Source organism: Chrysemys picta, chromosome 8, assembly GCF_011386835.1.
Source record: "Chrysemys picta bellii isolate R12L10 chromosome 8, ASM1138683v2, whole genome shotgun sequence".
Lineage (NCBI taxonomy): Eukaryota > Metazoa > Chordata > Testudines > Emydidae > Chrysemys > Chrysemys picta.
Window position 1 is genome coordinate 911,647 of NC_088798.1, and position 20,448 is coordinate 932,094.

The 20,448-nt window shown below is 41.8% G+C and overlaps 1 protein-coding gene across 21 annotated transcripts in view; it reads left to right on the plus strand.

Annotated features, from left to right (window-relative positions):
- The window catches only part of PTPRF (protein tyrosine phosphatase receptor type F), a 560,345-nt gene that overhangs the window by 196,114 nt on the left and 343,783 nt on the right, over positions 1 to 20,448 (plus strand). For 20 of the 21 annotated variants that reach the window (XM_065555287.1, XM_065555291.1, XM_065555286.1 and 17 more), the window contains one exon: positions 18,551 to 18,710. The exons of the other annotated variant lie outside the window; for it this stretch is intronic. In XM_065555287.1, the coding sequence (XP_065411359.1) occupies positions 18,629 to 18,710 (82 nt within the window). In that variant the 5' untranslated portion in view covers positions 18,551 to 18,628. The remainder of the gene's footprint in view (positions 1 to 18,550; positions 18,711 to 20,448) is intronic. 21 annotated transcript variants of the gene reach the window in all.

Below are 20,448 nucleotides of genomic sequence, written 5' to 3' on the forward strand. Positions count from 1 at the left end.
GGTATGATAGACCTGTGATTGATTAATCCTGCTTGTAAAGTTGTAATAGACTTAATGGGAGGAAAGCCTGTACTTTTCTTGTCATTGACCAAATAATAATGAATTGGCTAAGAGACAGTCAGCTATAGTTGAAGCTTATTTATTTAACAAAAATGTATACATTATATAAAAACATGTAGATTTTGATTATATCCCTCTTCCCCAGTTTCCTATGCTGCTTGTATTCTTAGATTGGACTGACTTTTGTGAGCACTATTGGAATACAAGTAATTTATTGTTGCAAAGATGAAGTAAAATAGATCTAACTAGTTAGTTCTCTCCTCTGCTTGCTTACAGATTTAAACTACCAGGTGTGAAATCTAGATCCAGATTGCAAGCAATGTACTTGGAATCCATCTGTGATGCAAACTCCAACTTTTCCCAGGAGCTTCTTGCAGTAACGAACACTAGGGAATATGAAAAAGGGGCTGAGGTGGAGGGGAAATGGAAATATAAGAGGCTGAACTTAAGGAGTTATAGAGCAGGGTCTATTGACAGTTAAATTATATGTAAGCTTTATAACTTTATTTATTGTCTGGAACATGATGAGGAAGAGGTACCCTATGAGCAAGTGCTTATATAATCCATCATAAAGTCTACAGCAAGCTTGATTGGAGGCCTTTATTGGATTTAACATGAAAATAAATAATAGGATAGTGGCCCCATGATTGTTTATTTTGATATTAATTTTTACGTGTAGAAACTGTTTTCCTCTGTTTAAAATATGAGTGACAGGAGTTGTATCTTCTACTTCTGGATCTTGCTTGATACTGTTTCATACACCATATGTAATCTATAGAATGTGTATATGTTGTCCTGAAATGTGTGTGTTCTGCTGAAAAAATAGTACGAGAGGAATGTTCAAAAGTGTACTTTAAATCAGTACCTCATTGTTCTTGTAAAGGGTGAGTGTGTCCTGCAGATAGTGTAAGGAAGCCTGTGATGTATTTTACCACATTAGTGATCATGGTGTCAGATATTAACATATAGCCATCCTGTAGCTTTGTGCAGCATCACTATTATATGAAAGACTGTAATGGCATGCAGTACCTATTCCATCTATTAAGAGTTCCTGGGGGAGAAAAGCAATAAAGTAATGCAGTAAAAAATGTCCCAGTTGTCCCTGCTATAAAATGCTGTTGGGCCTTCTGGCTGAATGTAGTGAGCAAAGAATGGGGCTGCCCAGCTGTCAGCAGTCATTTAGTAATGAAATACCACACAGTCATTCAATAATTCTCTCTCCCCCTCTCTCCTTCCTCAGCACTTTGCTGTTAAGCTCACTGAAGAGAAGAGTCCATGAAATCAATTAACAGATCTGCCTGTTTCATGCTGGGTGGAATTAGTTGCATGGAGAAATTTCACTCTATTTCAGTATTTGGTGAATTGTGAGACCAATTAGTCACCTTAAACCTTCAAGAAGAGGCTTGTAAAAATAGCACAGCTAATTTGGCATATAGACATCAATAACTTTACCAGTAGTGTATGAGCTGGCCTAGTTCGTAATGTTAGCCATTTAAAACCTCAGTCTGCCCAGTTTTTAATAGGATACTAAAAGCTTGTGTTTTTTGAATTATTGCTAAAACTGCTCTGCTGCTCTGCCTTCCTCCCACTTCTGAATTTCTTCAGTACACATGTATGTTAACTTTGTTTCTATTGAAGATTGGCTGACATGCATGCAGGGCTTAATCTGATTCTGGTAAATACATATTCTCACCATTGTGATCTAAGAGCTGTGATGGTTGCGCTTGTGTTAGGTAATGTTTTCTTTAGAAGTACTGTATCTACATTTAAAGGACATTTTTGATTCTCCAAACCCCCCAGTCCCTGGCCCTTCCTTATCAGTAACTGAGTATAGAATGGATCAAAAGATTGTCTTGTACAGTTCAAGATTCAAAATCACTTGAATAAATTCAGGACTCTACTAAACAAAAGAGTACAGAGCTGGTTTGCTGTTTTTCCCTGTACAGTTGCCTCAGGCTTTCAGCTGTCCAGAAAAATGACAAACAGAAGTAGTTATTGGTGGCAAAGGATTTTTTTTGCTAATATTTCATTTAAAAAGAATTCCAATCAAATTTTATTTTTGCGGTTTCTAATGCACTGTATTGGCAATTAACAGCTTGAAACCTGTTAAAAAGAGCTTTAAAAATTCTATGATATGAATCATGAATTTACAAAGTCCCAAGAGGTAGACATCTTTTTGTATTAGTGTTAACTGGACATGTTTTAAGGTAATGGTTTAATAAATATTTTAGCACTGTCTTAGTAGAATTTTGACCTTTTCATTGCCCCTCTGAGCTCAGGATGTTAACAAGGGAAATTGCAAATGATACGAGTGGAAGGCTTGGGCTAATTTACTAAAATCTGCAGGTCCTTTCTTGTGGGGAAAAAGAATATTTGGACCTCTGTAATTTGAGCTTCTTTGCAAGTTACAGTAATTACATGCAGTGCTATTTAACTCACCAGCATTTGACAGAATGCATCTTTGCATGCAAAGATGGGAATATGCACATAGAGTCTCTAAAGGGTTAAAAAAGGCTTGTAGTTAATCCAAAACACACAAATGCTGTTACAGCAGAATTGCTTCAAGCTCTTTTAAAAGTCCTTTCAAGTGGAAATGACATTGCTTTTGGTTTTACTGTAACATATTCAGTAAAGCAAGCAGGCAGCTCTACTAGCTCTCTCACTCCCTGGTGATGAAAGGGAGTTTGAGATTCTCATGCCGCTAGATGAAGTCTGACTTGCATGTAGTGTGATAAATTAAAGTGGAACTTTTTTTTTAAACAATGGACCAAGTGAATGTGGTTCTCAGCCACCAGTAGCACGTAGAAATCTTTTAGTACAGCCTGGTGAGAGCAGGGTTGTGTGGTGTGTTCCCAACAAAACCGGGATAGCATCCAATTGTAAAAGATTTGGTCCTATGGGTCATACAGTTGTCCCTCAGTGGCAACTTTCAGTTTAAAGCAATGTTTTAGTCGCCGTCAGCCCCACTATGAGCATTATCTGAATAATTGACTGACTTTCTTTATGAACCCTCACTGCAGAGCCAGAACTTATGATCAAGTCTCTCTCATCTCCCTCCCCCACATAAATGGAAGAAAATACTTCTGGCTTCTCTTGGACTATCGGTGTTGAGTACTGAGGAGTCCAGTAAATAAGATCAGAGCAGTGACACTGGAACATTTTTAGTGGTGGGGGTGCTGAAAGCCAGCCCCCAGCTCATACCCCTGTCTGTCCGTGGCCCCCCCCCCCCAACTGAGAGCTGACTGGGAGCAGGGCTATGTCTCTGGGAGGGGTAGACCTGGACAGGTGTAAGGGGACCGAGGCTGTGGCCACAGCTGGGGGTGGGCGTGGGGCCAGGAGCAGAGCCCTGGCCACGGGAATGGGAGAGGAGGCCTGGGAGCGGGGGTTGGGGCCAGGCGTGGAGCCCTGGGTGTGGGCACAGGGCCAGCGGTCAGGGAGTGGGGGCCGGTGGCCAGGACCTGAGCCCCAGGCACAGGACCGGGGAGTGGAGTCCTGGGAGCAGGGCCCCATGTGCGGAGCCAGCAGCTGGGGCGCGGGGTCAGCCCCCAGCACCCAGGCTGGGGAGTGGAGCCCTGGTTGCAGGGCCAGTGGCCCCGCATAAAACCTGGGGGTGATCCAGCACCCCCCTGCACTTCTACTTCCTGTGTCTAGGGATCAAAGGGATGACCCTTTCAGTCATGATTGTGGTCTCTGCCTGGTCCCTGAAGTGTTTCCTTCTTCCTCCCACATCGCCTCCATCTTACTGAGGCTGATCCTGAGCCGGCTGTTTTTCATTCCGTAAGATTTCATATGTCTTCAGTCGTCACTAAAAGGGATAATGGCAACCAGATACAACGGGTTAAAGAATATTTTGATAAACTAGATGTATTCAAGTCAGCAAGGCCTGGTGAAATTCATTCTAGGGTACTTAAGAAAGTAGCTGAAGCAAACTTGGAGCCATTAGCAATTATCTTTGAGAACTTCTGGAGAATGGGTGAGCTCCCAGAAGACGGGAGAAGGGCAAACTTAGTACTTACTTTCAAAAAGGTACTCTCCCGTTCCCATGCCAAACCAACCTAATTTCCTTCTTTGATAGGGTTACCGGCTTAGGGGCTAGAGGGGAAGCAGTAGAAGTGATGTAGCTTGATTTTAGTAAGGCTTTTGATACAGTCCCACATGACATTCTCATATGCAAACTAGGGAAATGCAGTCTAGATGAAATTACTATAAGGTGGGTGCACAGCTGGTTGAAAGACCATACTCGAGTACTTATGAATTGTTCACTATGAAACTGAGAGGGCTTATGTAGTGGAGTCCCACAGGGGCCAGGCCTGGGTCTGGTACTGTACAGTATTTTCATGCGGGGGGAGGGATAGCTCAGTGGTTTGAGCATTGGCCTGCTAAATCCAGGGTTGAGAGTTCAATCCTTGAGGGGGCCATTTGGGGATTTAGTTGGGGATTGGTCCTGCTTTGAGCAGGGGGTTGGACTAGATGACCTCCTGAGGTCCCTTTCAACCCTAAGAATCTAATCTATCTAATTACTTGAATAACGGAATGGAGAGTGTGCTTATGAAATCTGCAGAGGGCATCAAGCTGGGAAAGGTTGCATGCACTTTAGAGGACAGGACTAGAATTCAAAAGGACCTTGACAAATTGGAGAATTGGCCTGATCAACAAGATTAAATTAAATAAAGAGAAGTGCAAAATACTTCACATGGGAATGGAAACTCAAATGCACAACTACAAAATGGGGATAACTGGCTAGGTGGTGGTAGTGCTGAAAAGGAACTGGGGTTATAGTGGCTCCTGTTGAATAGGAGTACAGGCGAGTCTCATCTTACGCGGGGGTTCTGTTCCGCAGTTAGCGCGTAAAGCGAAAACCGCATATAGTCAAAATTACATTGAGCTGAATGGCGGGCGGAATCACCCGCACTACAGGTACAGTGTAGACCAGGGCTCAGTCAGACACGGTGCAGGGGGTTAATGATTTCTTGAGGTTCCTTCTAGCCCTTCTCTCTCTCTCTCTCTCTCTCTCTCTCTCTCTCTCTCTCTCTCTCTGTATTTCATACTTTTTATTTCTCTCTTACACTTGCATTTAGTTCTTTGAGTAGTGAGTTCTAAAATGCCCAGCCTGTCCCCGCTGGAGTATTTATCGCTATGGTAAATTTTTAAAAATATATATTATATCTAGGTTTTTTGTTTCTACTGGTAACGCACATCCGCACATACCTCCATATTGGTGCGTGCAACAAAATTCGTTCCGTACAAGGATGGAAAAAATTAGAGGGAACATTGCGGATAAGTCTGCTCAGTCCATTTCCCTAACTAATGGGAGTTTGGGAAGGCTCAAACCTCTGTTTGGAGGAGGTAATGACTGGTCCTGAAAGAGGTACAAATGATTACATCTCCAGCTTTGATACTGAGGCTGAAGTCTATATAGTGCATTCTGTGTGAGGAAATCTAGACACTATCTGGGACAATCTGATATTTGCGATAGCTGACTTGAGATCCTTAGCTAGTGTACTGGGGGGCACTTGCATAGATATTAAAGGCATGTTGTCAATTCCGTTCCAAGACTTGATAGTATTTCTGCTAGACATGGTAGAAATCGGTTGAAGCTGTGCAGTGGTTAGTGTACTAGTAGGATTCCTTGATTGGGTTTGTCTAGGGTTGCCAACTTTCTGCTTGCACAAAACTGAACACCCTTGCCCCGCCCCCTGCTCCACCCCTCTTCCTCTAGTCATTGAACTTTTTGAAACTTTGCACTTTTAGAGAGAGGTAAGGGATTGACTCTGTGTACACAAATTTGCAGAGGGACAATAGAGTTGAGGTCTATTATTTCTCACCTCTCTATATATAATTTATTTATTTAAAAACATTTTGCTGTTAACAAGCATGTTACCTCAGGGGAGACACATCCACAGTTTGAGAACTGCAAAACCTAAGCATCTCTGCTGGTATCTTCTAGACTGAGCACTGAGTCCCATTGGGTAGATAGAAAGATTAACCTAAAGAATCTATACAGAAGCCTGTGGAGCCCCATAAGATTGGGTCCCTAATCCATGAACTATTGGAACTCATTTACAAAACTTTTCTTAAACATTACATGACTATATTGTCTCATACTATAGAATTAGAATTTATAATCCCTATTCCATGATGAGATATCATGTATCTTAATTAAAACTATCCTTAGGTTTTTTCCTTAAAAAGCATTTTATCAAAAAAATCTGATTTAAATGAAAAAAATCGGACTTTTTTTTTTTAAATTCATTGATTTTTATCCACCCTGCAGTAAACAGAAATTCACAGCCCATTACCTGTCCATGATTTGTACTATATACCCCTGACTAAACCTTAGCTGTGGGGTGGAGGGGGGCGCTGCTCTGGGGGGGGGATGGACGTAGAGGGACACCGGGGGGCTGCTGTTGGAGGGGATCTGGGGGGCCACGAGCAGCAGCTGCTCTGGCCGCCCCCAGGGCTGCCCACCCGCTGGTGCTGAGGGAGTCTCCGGGGCCAGCAGTGCTGGTGTGGCTGGCTGCGGGGCTCCCCACCTGCCAGTGCTCCGGCTGCCCCGGGACTGCTGAGCTGCAGGTGGTCCCGTGAGCAGCCGCACTGCTCGGCTGCCCAAGCAGCGGCCAGTGCGACTGGCTGTGGGGCGGCCTGAGCAGCTGGCTGCAGAGCCGTTCCAGCAGTGGCCGTTGTGGCTTTCCCACGGCTGCCTGAGCAGCCCTAGGGTCAGCCACGACGGCCACTGCAGCAATCATGAAGGTCGCAGAGAGTCACGGAATCCTTGATGGACACGGAGCCCTAATTAGAAGTGCCCTGGTGCAGGAATCACCTTTTTGTTCCATGTTTGTACACTGCCTAGTGCAACGGGCTCCTGATCCGTGACTAGGTCTGCTAGTGCTACAGGAACACCAATACACAGGAGGGTGGGGTGAATGGACACTTAGTGTGTGGGGCTCCCTCATCTGGCTGTGCAGCAGCAGTTTATCTATTATCAGAGCTGTGCTGACCTTGATTACTTTGTGCATAGGCATAATGAGAGAGCCTTGTTCATGGCAGCTTCTTTAGAAATACAGCCAGGCACTACCAGGCAAGGCAAGTGCTGTAATATTACAATTAAAATGTAATAAACATTTTGTGGTTTTAATATCTGAATTAATTTTTTTATGTATTCAATCTATAAAATGTGCTGATTGTTACCTCTTGGTGCATATGCATTTTATTGAAAACCACTGGATTAAAACAGAGCTAAGAGACCTCATTAGGAACAGACCAGTAAAAGGAACTTTGCCCTTTGTACCATGCCTTCAGGGGAGAGGCTGAGTAAATACATGGTCCTTGCTATGTGGCTAAAGGTAAAAAAACCTCTGACTTTTGGACCAATAGAGGATGCACGTAAGTCAGGTTTCTTTCACTGTGAAGGTTCTGTGTCTGGCTCCCAGACACGTCTTTAGAGGCTGTTAGAGCCTCAGCTCTGTTCATGGAGTATGGGGGGGCCAGTGTCTTAGATAGCTGGGGTGCAAGTCGTATAGAGTTGTATACCACAAAGCCCAACACCTTGAATTGTGCAAGTTTAATATGACAAACAGCTAAGCAAGCAGGCAGCCGATTTGCACATGAAGTGAAATTTCGGAGTGGTGTTCAGGGGTCGTACAAAATGGAGTTCATTGCTGTATCCAATCTGCAGGTAACAAAGGCCTGGATAGCTGGTGAGGTCCCATATCCTAAGGTAAATGTCACAAGCACCTGAACAATATTTGCTAAGGGGTGCAACAGCTGAAGAGCAGTACTCCATACTTCTGTTAATTTGATATGCTTGGATTTGATGAATAAGATACTACGTCTTCTGTCAGTGGGCGAACTTTAGCATTAGCTCTGTTTAAGAGCATAGATTAGTTATTTCCTTTCCTTGGAGTTTTAGTTGTTGAATGCCTTATGAGGGTTTCCTTTGTTTTTCCTTAATTTGGAAACAGGCTAACATTTTTTTCCATTAAAATTTGCTTTGTTCCTTTCTACATAAAGCTTTTGCCTTCAGGAATTTAAGTTTTGGCAACTAACAGAATTAAAATGGCTTTCCTCCTAAGTGCTGTAAAGTGTGTGTGTGTTGAATGTGATCCTAATGACTCAAAGTGTACATTTCAGCACATTAATGCATGAATGGATTGAAAAACCAACTAGCTGTAATTTCTTTCCTTGTAAAATTTTACTGAATGGTATCCCAGGAGGCTGCACGTTGTATATCCCCTTTATGTCTTACACAAGGTCATTTAAAGGCTGTAGCCTGGAAGGAAAGAGTGAATAACTTCAATAGCAATGTAGTGAAACTTCTACAGATAGCAGATGGAATGAGCCTTTTTTCAAAGGTCTTTCCATTTGCTATCAGCAAAAATCTTCATTACAAAAGGGCACTCCTTTGTGAGGTACATCACTTTCTCAGGTGGCTCTTTTATTAGGAGCCAGGTTTATCTTGAATCGGACTATTAGTGTGGGACAATTCCCTTGGTAAAGAGGATATCTAAAACTTGTGAGGTGTAATTGAGATATAAAGAAAACATCCTTATAATTGTGATAGTGGGAACTTCTAGAGTAAATAAAAACTCAAACCTGGACCTCTCTTATAAAACAAACTTCCTCCTCCTCACTTTTTGGTGAAAGATGAGCAAATAAACAGAGATGTTCAGATCATGGGTGGGGTTATCATGGAAAGTGAAGATTATCATATCTGTCAGATGCTTGTAATGTTTAAATGTAAGTCCCTGGTTACTGCTGCAATCTCTCACATGTATAGACTCATAGCCTTTAAGGCCAGAAGGGACCATCATGATCATCCGGTCTGCACTTCGCAGGCCACGGAACTTCACCCTCCCATTCCTGCAATAGGCCCATAACCTCTAGCTGAGTTACTGAAGTTCTCAGGTCATGATTATTTAAAGACTTCAAGTTACAGAGAATCCACCATTTACTCTAGTTTAGACTAGCAAATGACCCATGCCCCTTGCTGCAGAGGAAGGCGAAAAACCCTCAGGATCTCTGCCAATCTGACTTTGGGGAACAGTTCCTTCCGATCCCAAATATGGCATGTCAGCAAGACCCACCGGCCAGTCACCTGGGAAAGAATTCTTTATATTATAGGAACTCAGAACCCTCCCCATCTAGTGTCCCATCTCCAACCATTGGAGAAATTTGTTACTAGCAGTCACAGATGGGTCACATGCCATTGTAGGCAGTCTCCTCATACCATCCCTTCCATAAACTTATCAAGCTCAGTCTTGAAACCAGTTAGGTTTTTTCCCTCACTCCTCTCGATGGGAGGCTGTTCCAGAACTTCTCTCCTCTAATGTTTAACAACCTTTATCTAATTTCAAGTCTAAACTTATTGATGGCCAGTTTATATCCATGTGTTCCTGTGCAATCATTGATGCTTAACTTAAATAACTCCCCTCTCTCCATGGTGTTTATCCCTCTGATGTATTTATAGAGAGCAATCATATTTCCCCATAGCCTTCATTTGGTTTGGCTAAACAAGCTAAGCTCTTTGAGTCTCCCCTCATATGGTAAGTTCTCCATTCCTCTGATCATCTTAGTAGTCCTTTTCTGCACCTGTTGCAGTTTGAAATGATCTGTCCTAAACATGGGAGACCAGAATTGTACACGGGTATTCAAGATGGGATCTCACCAATGCCTTGTATAATGGTAATAACACTTCCCATCTCTACTGGAAATGAATCATAGGATTGCATTAGCCTTTTTCATAGACACATCACAATGGTGGCTTATAGTCATCCTGTGATCCACCCGTTACACTCAGATCTTTCTCCTCCTCTGTTGCTTCCAACTGTCATGTCCCCAGCTTACAGTAAAAATTCTTGTTAGTCCCTAGTTAATTAATAGACATTAATACAGAATGCTACTATACTGCCTTGATTTCTGTCTTCCCTGAACAGCACATCCCTTCAGTACCTATACTCCAGTCATGACTACTGCTCCACCATGTTTCTGTTATCCCTAGAGTACAGAGGTAAAAGCCACCATAAACTGATAGGTGACCATCATATACTCACAGTTTTGACTGCTGGTCACATGGTTTTTGTAGTAATCTGTGTCATCCAGATACCGAGGTACGAGCTGAGTAAGTTTGTAGTGAGCCTTATGGCAAACGAAGATCTTAACAGGGACTGAAACAGCCAAATCATGAGGCACAGTGAGAAATATGGAGGGATAATTAGGAGCTCTTCCTGTATCCATGCTGCCCGTCGTTATTTTGTAACTTTATTGCAGCAGCCTCTGTACTCCACTCTCCTAGGTCGTGGGGCAATTGTACCGGCTCATGCAGTCCGGCTGTATAGTGTGTTCTTGCCCTCGCCCTTCCTCTCTGCCTTTCCCAATCTGAAATGGATGAGGCTGCGTTTTCTTGAAGACTATAGCAGGCAGCATGGAACAATAGCCACCCAGGAGTGTTGCCGTCTTCCTCTCCTGTAAGCTCTCAGTGCTCACATGAGGCAGATTCTGCAGTGCACACACTCATATGGTAATATTGCAAGCATGTCTTCAGGAAAATATGAGCAGAAAGACAGCCCTGGAACAAACCTTGGCCTGTTCTGCTGGGCAGAGATCTGGGGACTTGCCATGTGGTGTGAAAGGTGGATGTGTTGGACCACAGTCTGTTCATCCCCAAGTGTTGGATTTGCTGCAGTCTCGATGCAGCTGTCTGGGCCTTTCAAACAGGAAGTTACTCTGAAGCCTACTATATTAATCTGCCAAATAAAGAAGAGTTGTAATATGTATTAATTGATTTTCTTCAAAAACAGATTGTTTTGAGCACATGAAAGAGGGTGATAGACTTATGCCTAGCAGGGTAGGAAGGCTGTTGTAGTGTTATATAACTTACTATACAGACTGTTGTATAAGAAATTCAAGTTTAGAATTTCAAGTTTAGTATGCAGCAACAATTTGAGAGAGAGAGTCATCGTAAACCACAAGAAACAGAGTTAAGGATGAGTTCTCAACATCAACATTGAATTTCCTGATTTATGAGTGCCTGATATCTCAACCTTAAATGTGCATTAATTCTGGGGGTAGATTCTCATTTACTTGGAGGATCTTTTACACCGCTCAGGGCGAATACATTATATTTGCATTTTGCAAAGCAATGTAAAGGGGGCCTAGTCTAAATGAGAATCAGACTTTCCCCCTAACGTTATTATGTTGTCATTGGCTTGCCATGCCTTAATGAGCTTACAGGACGTGGAGAACATTTTTTGCTTTAGTTCAGGGTGAAGAATGTTTACATGAAAAACTTGTCTATTCACAGTCCCTTAGTTATGAATACAAATATAATTGTGGGGATATATTCCATCTACCTGCTTGCCTATTTGACCCTCTTCACTATTTTACCTGAGTGCCTCCTGATTTGGAAAAGGATCGTGTGCAATGTTGATGAAGATCAAAAAGGAAATTTAATCTAATAAAGCGGTAATTATGGGTGATGTTAACTACCTGCATATAAACTGATCATTATATCATGTCAGAGCAAAGGTTAGAGAAGCAATTTCTCAGCACCGTCAACTATTGCTTCTTGGAAAACTAGTTCTAGAGCACACAAGAGAAGAGGCTGTTCTGAGCTTAGCCTTTTGTAATGCACAGTAGTTAGGTTCAAGAAGTAATGGTAGTTGAACCACTAACAGCGACTACAGTATAACAAAGTTCAACATCCTTCAGGAGGAGTAATACCAAAATCTACCACTGAGAAAATTCACAGAGATATTCTAAACCTTCCATCATGGCAAGTCATACATTAAATGATGGATTAGAAAAAGAATTCCCTTATGGGCAGGGTACTCTGTAATTGTCCTTTTTAGAATGACTCTTTCACATTCTTTTGAAGCATCTGGTATGGCCCACTGTCAGACAGGGTTACTGGGTTAGTTAGACTGGAACAATTCCCACTTCCATAGGCGCTCAGATACCATGGTGAAAAACATGCGTAGAAAGAAAAGTAGAGGGTACCATTATGGACTGTGTTAATGTATGTAATGTAGCACGTCAACTATAGATATAATATTTTTTCTGCGTCAACTCTGAGAAAAGTTCAGAAAGCAAAACCGACCATTGTAGATCGCCTTTGTGAACCTAACCAAAGCATTCGACATAGTCAGCAGAGCAGGTCTATTTGCAGTATTAGAAAAGATAGGATGCCCACCAACCTTGTTAAGTTTTATCCCTTCATTCCACAACAACATGAGAGCAACTCTCCAGTTTGACGGGTCCACTTCGGACAGCTTTGAGACGAAAAGCAGAGTGAAGCAACAATGTGTTCTTGCCCCCACACTCTTTGGAATTTTCTTCTCGGTATTCTTGAATTGTGTGTTTAAGGACATGAAAGATGGCGTGTATCTCCACACAAGATCAGATGGGAAACTCTTCAATCTGTCCCAACTTAAGTCAAAGACCAAAGTCAAAAAGGTGCTAATCAGGGAACTTCTATTCACTGATGATGTTGCCCTCATAGCCCACAGTGACGATCTACTACAAGAACTCATGGACTGCCTTTCAAGTGCCTGTCAGGCGTTTCCTCTCACTATCAGTAAGAAAATGGTTGTATTAGGACAGGGGGTTCCACAGGATCCTTCAATTACTTTAAATGCAAACCAGCCATAAGTAGTCCAAAAGTTCAGCTGTTTAGATTCTATAGTGACCACCAACCTCTCACTGGATGAAGAACTAAATGTTCACATTGGAAAGGCTGCCACCACCTTTAATAGACGAACTAAAATTGCATGGAACAACTCAGATCTTGCCATCAAGACCAAAATGCCCGTGTACCAAGCCTCCATCCTGAGCACTCATGTACGGTGGGGAAACGTGGACAACTTATGCTCATCAGGAGAAAAGGTTGAACAGTTTCCACCTACATTGTTTACGCTGCATGCTCAACACTAAATGGCAGGATACAGTCACTAACACAGAGATGCTTCAAAAGGCAAATTTACCAAGTGTGACAGCCCTGCTAAAGCAAAGACAACTGCGCTGGCTGGGCCATCTGAGTCGGTTGGAAGATGGACGCATGCCCAATGACATGGTATACGGGGAGCTAATAGAGGGAACAAGAACAACAGGACGTCCCAAGCTTCCCTATAAAAACACATGTTTGCGAGATATGAAGGAATTTGGAATTGATCCTGACCAATGGGAAATCTTGACAAGTGATTGTAACAAGTGGTGCCATCGTCTCCATCAGGGTATCAGAGTCCATGACAGGAGCTGGCTCCTACAGCTTGAAGAGAAAAGAGCCCACAGGAAGTAAGCAGCTCCCAAACACAATAGATACATTTGCAATAACTGCCAGAGATCGTGTACCTCTCGGATTGGACTATTCAGTCACATGAGACATTGCAAACCATCTACATCATAGGCTGCAATTCCCGCTGTCTCTCGCAGACGAAAAGATGCCAACACAAACGTATGTTTGGGAATTTGTCACTTTTCGTGCCATGGAAGCTTTGTGAGAGCCTGTTGGCAGAGGGAAGAGGAGACAATAGCACAATTCCTATGTCTCTGTCTGCTGTTGCAATATAGTATATTTTTGAGTATCCACAGGAGCTAATTCAGGAAGTGACAGTAGCTGAGGCTACTAAGTATTATTAACTACAATATAATTAGATTCCACAGGCCAGATTAGGTATCAACATGTGACAGTGACACTAAACTTCAGAAAGGGCAATTTAAATACAATGAAGTTAGTCAGAAAGCTCTAAAATTAAAAGTAAAGGGAATAAAATCCTTGGAGGGGTCATGAAAACGGTAATAGAGTCTCAAAAGTTATGCTTTTGGCAGCTGTAGCCTCTTCTGCAGGTGCGGAAGGAATATTTTCTTTCTTTCAGTTTAGGGCCAGTGTACGCAGTGGGTAATGCACACTACAGAGGTGTGAATTCTAAAGCGCACATTAATTGGTCTACGTAGGCCCTGTTTGTGCGCACTAAATGTTCTTTATGTGCTTTAATGCATTGCGGTCTCCTACATCTGACCTGCAGGGAGTTGATTGGGATATTCAGCTTAAACTTCCCTTTGCTCTGTTCATTCCATTAGCCAAAGGTGTACAGCCATGAGTAACCATAAACTTCCTTTCCCTCCATGATGTCGATACACTTCACATACTTACAGATGGTTATCAGATTCCTTCTCTCCTTTTAGCCAAGCTGTATGATACTTGCCGCTTGTCTTGTATGTCAGTCCCTTCAGCTCCTTAAACATTTTGTTGGTCAGTTCTCTCCAGGTTTTGTATTTATAGTTTTGAACTGATGTTCCTAGGCATGGTCTCACCTTGGTCTGTGAAGTGATATCTTTGCACATGCAGCAGTGTCATATTGGCTTTTTTACCTCTGTATTGTATTGCAAGCTCATATCCAGTTTCACCCTAAATCTCTCTTGGTATCACAACCTCCCAAATAGCTCTCCCATTGCTTATCTTTCAGATATGCCCTATAGTTTGCATCTAGCAGTATCACCAGACTGAGTCTTGTCCATATTGCTACACTAGTGCCTTTGTATTATATTCCTTGCCCCCTCAAAAAACAAAACAAAAACACACTGTGCTAAAAATATGTTAAGGCTGCAAAGTGAAACATTCACAAGCAAGTCAGGAACTGCCTACACAACTTTACTTCTGCTACTTTGTGTATATGCATTATGATAGTCTTTAATTAACCCGGTTCCATATGTTTTCCATTCCTTCTTCAGTACGCAGATTAGCTGTTTAGCACTGGATGAAGCCGCTGATCTATACTGATTATTATCCTCACTGTTAATGAAGTAGCCTGCTTCATTCGCTGCTTACCATCCTACTTTTGCACCTGCTTTGCTTGGTCAGTTTTATGTTGTTTGTTCAGTACCCTGAAGTGCTGTGGACACTTCTCTCCATACTGACGAGTCAGTGTCTTCCTCAGGATCCGTAGGCCATGCAGAGTCTCCTCCTGGATATTATGTACAATGCAAAGGGGGTCCCATTATACTGCACATGCAGCATGTTTGGAAACAGCAGGGAGATCTTGGGATTGGGTTTGAACAGTGTTTAGTTCACATCTCCCGATCTGCACATGTGGGCTCAAGTTTCAGAGCATTTTATACTTTTCCACCATTAAAAAGCAGATCCCCTTTGTTCTGTCTGGCTTTATGAAAAATTGTTCCTTGTCTCCTATGTCAGATAGCAACACAATTGATGTTCTGGAGTTACCTTCCTGCTCAGAAAATTTTCTGGAGGGAATCCCGTCACATTTCTCAACAAAGATGGGATTGTTTTTATCTTGTGATCATAAGCAAAACTGGATCTGGCCGTTCTTCCCCTGCAGAAATCTTTGATTCAAATATCCCCTGTCCTCACTCGATTTTCAAATTGTCCCAAGCATCTCTTCCTAAGAAGCTTAATTTTAATAAGTGTTTTTTTGTGAGAGTCTCTTGTTCCTCCGCTAGTTTCTTTGAGACTTCTCATCCAGCTCTTCAGTGAGCTGCTCGTTGCTGGTGACCCACTTATTTCATTTATTAGAAGTTCTTGGGGGACTTGAGCTGTTCAATGCTGGTTATGATTTCTCTCGATTTTAGAGTTAACCTTCTCCCAACAGAGCCGGCTTGCTCCCTATAATCCCCAGCACTGTATGAACCATTGATACGCTTGGCTTTGTTTTAAAGTAGTCCAACTTTTCTTGCTTGTTTACTGTGTCTGTTGTGTTTTCTTATCAGATTTTTAGGTTTTCTTCCAAATGACAGATAAAAGGGGTACTTGGCACCCTAAAAATTCAATGCTTTTTTTCTTTTTGAGAATGCTAAACTCAGAGCTGTTTACATGTTGTCCATGATGCTTAGCCCCACACTTTTTGGATTTCATGTTTTAGATTTGATAGTTCTGCTCATGTCACATGAGGAAATGGCAATGGGAATCTGTGAAGGAACTTTCCCTGTAGTATCTTTGCTCACAGATGCTAGCTTAGTAGTGGGATGCTAGCCTAAAGAAGTGAGGTTAAGAGAGGGATAGGAAAGAGGAGGGGAGTGAGGTCATTTGGTACATGGGAGACTGTGCTGTGTAAGGGACAGCAGCCAGGGGAAAGGCATGGGATTGTGAGCAGGAGATGACAAAAGAAACAATAAGGCTAACAGTCAGCAGATCACAGAGCATTAATTCACCTTGATTTGTGCTGCCTAACATTTGTCCCTGCATTGAGCCTGTATGTTCTTGCTTAGTTCAATATCAAACATATCTCACTTGGTTTTTAGATCATTTTCTTCTGATGCCACTCCTGCACCTAAGGGAAGAGATCCTCTAACAGTCTTGGTTCAGGATTTTTTCCCCTGCCAGCTGTTCTGGTATGGGTAACATCTGCCTCCGAAGGGTTAATTGTGCTTAACCTGACTTCCTATCACATTGCATCAAATACTAGGTTGTCTGGTTGGGGAGAGCTGTTTGCTTCTAAAAATGGAAGAGCTGAACCATATAAATAGAGGCCCTTTTCATGTTTTCAATTTCAAAACAGAATGACAGTTACTTAGATTTATAAAAAATTAAAGCATTCCAATTTAGAGGGTTTTAAATATTGTATGTAGGCAGTTTTTCCAGATACACTGCAACAATGGAGAGAGAGAGAGAAGAGGATTCTTCCTATTGAGGGACAAAGAAAGACTATGGGGTTTTATTAGCCATAGAGCAATGGGGGGATTGGGATGGATAAGAACAATTTTGCCTAAGAAATTTGGTTTCTCTTAACCCAGATGGTAAATTAGTTTAAGGGAGTGAACAGTTGCAAAAAGAGCAAGTCTATAAAATACCTTATGGGACAACTGATAATTCATCACTTTCTTATGTTGCGATTTATCCCCAGCTCATGGGCCTGAAAAGTCCTAAATCTGTCAAATCTGAGACCAGAGCACATCTGAATTAGTTTGCTGAAGAGAGACCGATCTATTCTCTTAGTTGGGGTTTCTCTGTAAGTGCTCTCTGAATGAGGAACATGAGACACCATGCTGCTCTTCACCTGACTTCTGAGCAGTGTCTGGTGCAGACAGACCTGAGCCAACACTCTTCAAAAATGACTCATTCAAAAGTTAGTCTGGTAAATATCCAAGCTGCCTTCTAAGCTAGTTGTAAGCCACATGCTCTGCCCTGATCAGAGGTGGAATTTGACACAAAATATTAGTTTTGGCACAGTAATTTTGAATACTTGGCGCTTTTTGTGGGGAGAGCGGCCCTCTTACGGTTCTATTGCTGACGAGTCAAATGGAATAGTGCTGCTGAAAGTGTGCTGCAGAAGGTTCTCGCTTTATCAGGTTGAATAAGTTAACAGCACATGCAGAAGTTAGAGGCATAACCTTCACTGTTAGTCCAGGCACTCATTCTCATTCCCTGGTGCTGTTCATATTTACAGATCTGTTTAACACTGGGCAAACCAATTGGGGCTTGAATTGAGTTTCCTATTGGAATAAAGTTGATCCTGCTGGTAATGATACAACTATCTGTATCTGTCTCTGCAGAACGGCACATTTAATGGTGTTTTCAGTAACTCTTTTGCAGGAGACAAATGAGGATTTAGGGGTTAGATACCAGCAAGAAGAGAATTGGATGTCAGGCTGTTATGAAGGGCATTTCTTTCAGCATGCAGAATCCTGCCTCTGAGCATAGCTGGATTTATTTTTGGATAGTGATAATAGAATCAGGGATGGAATAATCAGTATTCTCTCTGTATCTAGTTTAGAACTAGGTTATTGTGTAAAGTACCTTCAGATGTCTTGGCTGTAGAAGGCACTACATAGATAAAATTTCCTTTGTATTGTATGACGATATAACATGTGAAGAGATTTACTGTATAATACAGTAATAGAGGGAAGAAGAAACCCCACTGACTGTTAGATAGTATGATAAGTTGTAAATATTTGCCTTGTTGGATTCTCCTGAGATTTTGCTGAGCATCATCGTTGCTGCCATTGTCTGAACGCTGTTTTTGTCAGAAGGTAACGTTCCTAAAATGCAATGCTTATCATCACCGTCAAAAGTTTTTATGATATCTGTGAATCTCAGAAAAAGGTTAAAAAACAAACACAAAGACAAAACAACAAATCCCAAAAGGAAGAACAGCCAAAATCTTTGTCCCCAGAGCTAGGACTTGAGCCCTTCTCTGAAATGCATGTGAACAGCAAGAGTGCTGTGAGTAGTGTCGTGTGTGATAAGTGATCTCCCCAATGCCCCACTTTCCTTCCAGAATGCCCATAATCTACATGCAGTGCTTCAAAACGGGGCCCAGGAACATACTAACCAGGTGTGTAACCTGGACGTGTCTCATGCCACAGAGGCACCATTGGCACAGAGTTGTTAAAGTAGGAAAGATGGTTAAACCCATGTAAAAAAAATCTGGGCTTATGAGATGTATATTTATTTGCGATGAGATACTGGGGCACCATGGTCTAATTTTACTGTCTTGTCCTTGAGATTTGATCCATTTTCTCCTATTCTCTTTGTTTGTAGGAATAAGTCTGCATTTCTTAATGCTGGATGTACTGGCCACTTGCTTCAGACTAAGGAGGACTGGCTCTGCTTTGGAATATGGTGCCTAGCTTCTGTGTCCCAGTATTCATTGTGCCAGCAGTAGTTCTGTGCTGCTTGATGCCTTCAACGGAGGCAGACAGTAAGTAACATTCAGACTGTAACTTTCTAAAACCTCAGAAACATTAAATATTTTTCTTCCATGAAATATTCACCCGCTTGGCTAAGGTATGTGCCGAGAGAGAAATGGAAAAGTAACCCTAATAGTCTTTTGTTTCCAATGCGATTCGACAGTACATGCCTGGGAAGGACAAAATAAAATCTTGTCCTTTTCTGTGGCTTTGAAAAACAAACTGTCAATAAAAGTCGTGTGGTATTGGGGGAGCAATATGTCTAATGACTGTCAGTTCGAAACCTTAGATTTGATTCTTATCAGCTATAGTGGACTAAACACAGCTTTGTACTGGGGGGAGGAGGTGCTACGGTGCACAGGGAATTTCCATTACTTTATTTTCCCCATTCTTTTATTCATTTCATTGACCCTCAAAACCTCCATGCTGCAGCTGAAGGCTACCAGTCAGATGGTTGCATGGATACTGATAAATTGGAGAGGTTTCTGAAAAGACCTATTAGAAGGATTGGAAAACATGCCTTATGGTGAGAGACTCAGAAGCTCAATCTAGTTAACAAAGAGAAGGTTAAGAGGTGACTTGATCACAGTTCATAAGTACCAACAGGGGGAATAGAAATTTAATAGGGGGTTCTTCGGTGTAGCAGAGAAAGGTCTAACATGATCCAATGGCTGGAATTTGAAGCTAGACAAATTGAGACTGGAAAAAAGGTGTACATTTTTTAACAATGGGGATAATTGTACACTGGAACAATGTACCAAGGGTCGTGGTGGTTTCTCCAGCACTGACAATTTTTAAATCAAGATTGGATTTTTTTTTTTTTTTTTTTTTTTTTTTAAGATCTGCTCTAGTTCAAAAGGAATTTTTTTGGGGCAGTTCTGGCTGGGATGATTTAGTTGGGGATTGGTCCTGCTTTGAGCAGGGGGTTGGACTAGATGACCTCCTGAGGTCCCTTCCAACCCTGGTAGTCTATGATTCTATGATTGCAGCCTGTGTTATAGGAAGGGGGAGGAGGGGGAGACTAGATGATCGCAATGGTCCCTTCTGGCCTTGGAATTTTTTGAATGGGTGGGAGCTGCTGGAGATTGAGGAGGTGGCCCTGCTGTAGCACTTCTAGACTCACATGTCAGTAGAGTGAAGGTAAAATATTTCAGTATGTTCCTGCCTTGTTTTTAACCCGTATCAACCAACACTATGCTTGAAATGTTCTGCAGCCCTCATACCCGCCATGCTTAGCCCAGTCCAGGAGAGAAATTAAAAAAGCAGAGCTGTCGATTAACTAAAAAAAAATTAATTATGATTAAAAAAATTAATCACGATTAATTGCAGTTTTAACCACACTGTTAAACAATAGAATTCCAATTTAAATTTATTAAATATTTGTGGATGTTTTTCTATATTTTCAAATATATGGATTTAATTTACAACACAGAATACAAAGTGTACAGTGCTGACTTTATATTATTTTTATTACAAATATTTGCACTGTAAAAATGATCAACTAAAGAAATAGTATTTTTCAATTCACCTCATACAAGTACTGTAGTGCAATCTCTTTATTATAAAAGTGCAACTTACAAATGTAGATTTTTTTTTTTTACATAACTGCACTCAAAAACAAAACAATGTAAAACTTTATAACCTACAAGTCCACTCTGTCCTACTTCTTGTTCAGCCAGTTGCTAAGATAAACAAGTGTGTTTACATTTACGGAGATAATGCTGCTGGCTTCTTATTTACAATGTCACA